Genomic DNA, 1767 nt, shown 5'->3' on the forward strand with positions numbered 1-1767 from the left:
TTTTTTTTTTAAATGATAAAAAATGATAAAACAAAACTGGAAACTAAATGTACTTGCAAAAATTTCTTAAAATCGAGTTTTACGATAATCAGATTATTTTTTTTTTAATTTTCGCCTTATTGGATTCTATTGAACTATTTTTTATTTTTAATCTCAGATTCGAATAAAGCATTATCAAATTATCTCATAGATCAAGTTTCACAAAAATTAAATGAACAGTTTAAAAAATAAAAAGAGATAAATAGGATTGCTCATCCACAAAACAAAAAGTTAAAATATAATATATAATATTATACAAATAAATCTTTTTAGAATGCAAACTACTGAAAGCGAAAAACATTTCTAAAGAAATAAAATATTATTATTTAAATACAACAATTATATTATATATGTTTATATTTAATTCGACTGACCTCCTGAGAATTATTCATATCAATATAGATTTTTCGAGAAGACGTATCCTGAAATCATGTTAGAAAGAATAAATATATATTAAAATTGTGACATATGTACAAACAAAATTATTATATATATTATTTTAGAATTTACTGTTATATTAACTTATAAACGAGGCAATCATGTTGATATACATTCTTGTTTTTCATTACATAAAAAAGATATTACATAGAATTGATTTATTTTTAAACATACTGTGATAATAAATTGCATATTAATTAGTGAATATGCATAATTTAAAAATATCTCAATTTATTGATTTGAAAGTGTATCTTTTTAAAGTTATTTTAGTATCGATGTCATTTCATACGGATTGTAAAAAAGAAATGATCGAAGTATAAAAATTTGTGTTTACCTTATTTCGTACATTTGTTTCTAAAAATTCTTATCAGAGAATGTCAACTTTTGTTAAAAAATATTTAAATTTGTAAGATATCTTGATGCAATAATTTAAATTCATTTCATTTTATTTCAAGAATGAATCATTAATATTATCTTGAACATGTGACAGAATAAACATAAGTGTTTGTTGTAATTCAATCTGGTAAATTGTTATCTTTACATGGAGGTGATAATTTTCTAGCAGTCTGTAATATTTTTTTATCAATATTTTTTATATATTTATATCGATTAGTTTGAGTATCTACGCGAGGTCGAGATTGGCTGTGTAGATTAAGCAATCTATTTGGTAACTTTGTATTAATCGTTGATAAATTTCGTTTGTCACAGTTTAATAAGCCCTCAGAATCAGCGTGCAAAAATGCAAAATCATTCTTTCGCTGTGCGGATATATGTAGGAGGTTTGATATTGGAAATTGCTCAGGAGACTCATGGGATGATTTCATCTTAGTAATAGCAGCAATACGATTAGAATTATACTTGCAAGGTCGGGAAATGGGTAAAATCTTCTATAAATGTAGAAAATTATAAATTTACGCTGAAAATTTTACAAATATCCGTCATACCTCTAAAGTTGTTTGCTTCAATCCTTTACGCATTTCTTTAATCAAGTCGTCCTTTAAAAGATTACCCATATTGGCATGATAATTTTGTTTTTCTAATGCCACGATTTCCGCCGTCAGTGTATCTTTTGTTTCTGCAGCTTCCTAAAACCAATCAAAATATATTTATAAAAATAACAGCATAACACACACACACACACACACACACACACACACACACACATATATATATAATTTAAAAGAGAATAAAAATAATTAGATGTATTATGATTAAATATTTAAATAAAATTTAGATCTAAAATAGAATTATACACAAATAGATTTTCAAAAATATAATAAAAATATAATA

At 24.2% G+C, this 1767-nt stretch overlaps 1 protein-coding gene across 1 annotated transcript in view; it reads right to left on the reverse strand.

Moving 5' to 3' along the window:
• Positions 1-383: 383 nt before the first annotated feature.
• LOC108690850 (synaptonemal complex protein 1-like) overlaps positions 384-1767 on the reverse strand; it is a 4085-nt gene continuing 2701 nt past the window's right edge. The window contains exons 8-9 of the mRNA XM_018198360.1: positions 1422-1562; positions 384-461 (exon numbers count right to left, since the gene is read on the reverse strand). Coding sequence (XP_018053849.1) covers positions 384-461; positions 1422-1562 — 219 coding nt within the window. The remainder of the gene's footprint in view (positions 462-1421; positions 1563-1767) is intronic.

This window comes from Atta colombica, unplaced genomic scaffold (genome assembly GCF_001594045.1).
Source record: "Atta colombica isolate Treedump-2 unplaced genomic scaffold, Acol1.0 scaffold38, whole genome shotgun sequence".
NCBI classification, from domain to species: domain Eukaryota; kingdom Metazoa; phylum Arthropoda; class Insecta; order Hymenoptera; family Formicidae; genus Atta; species Atta colombica.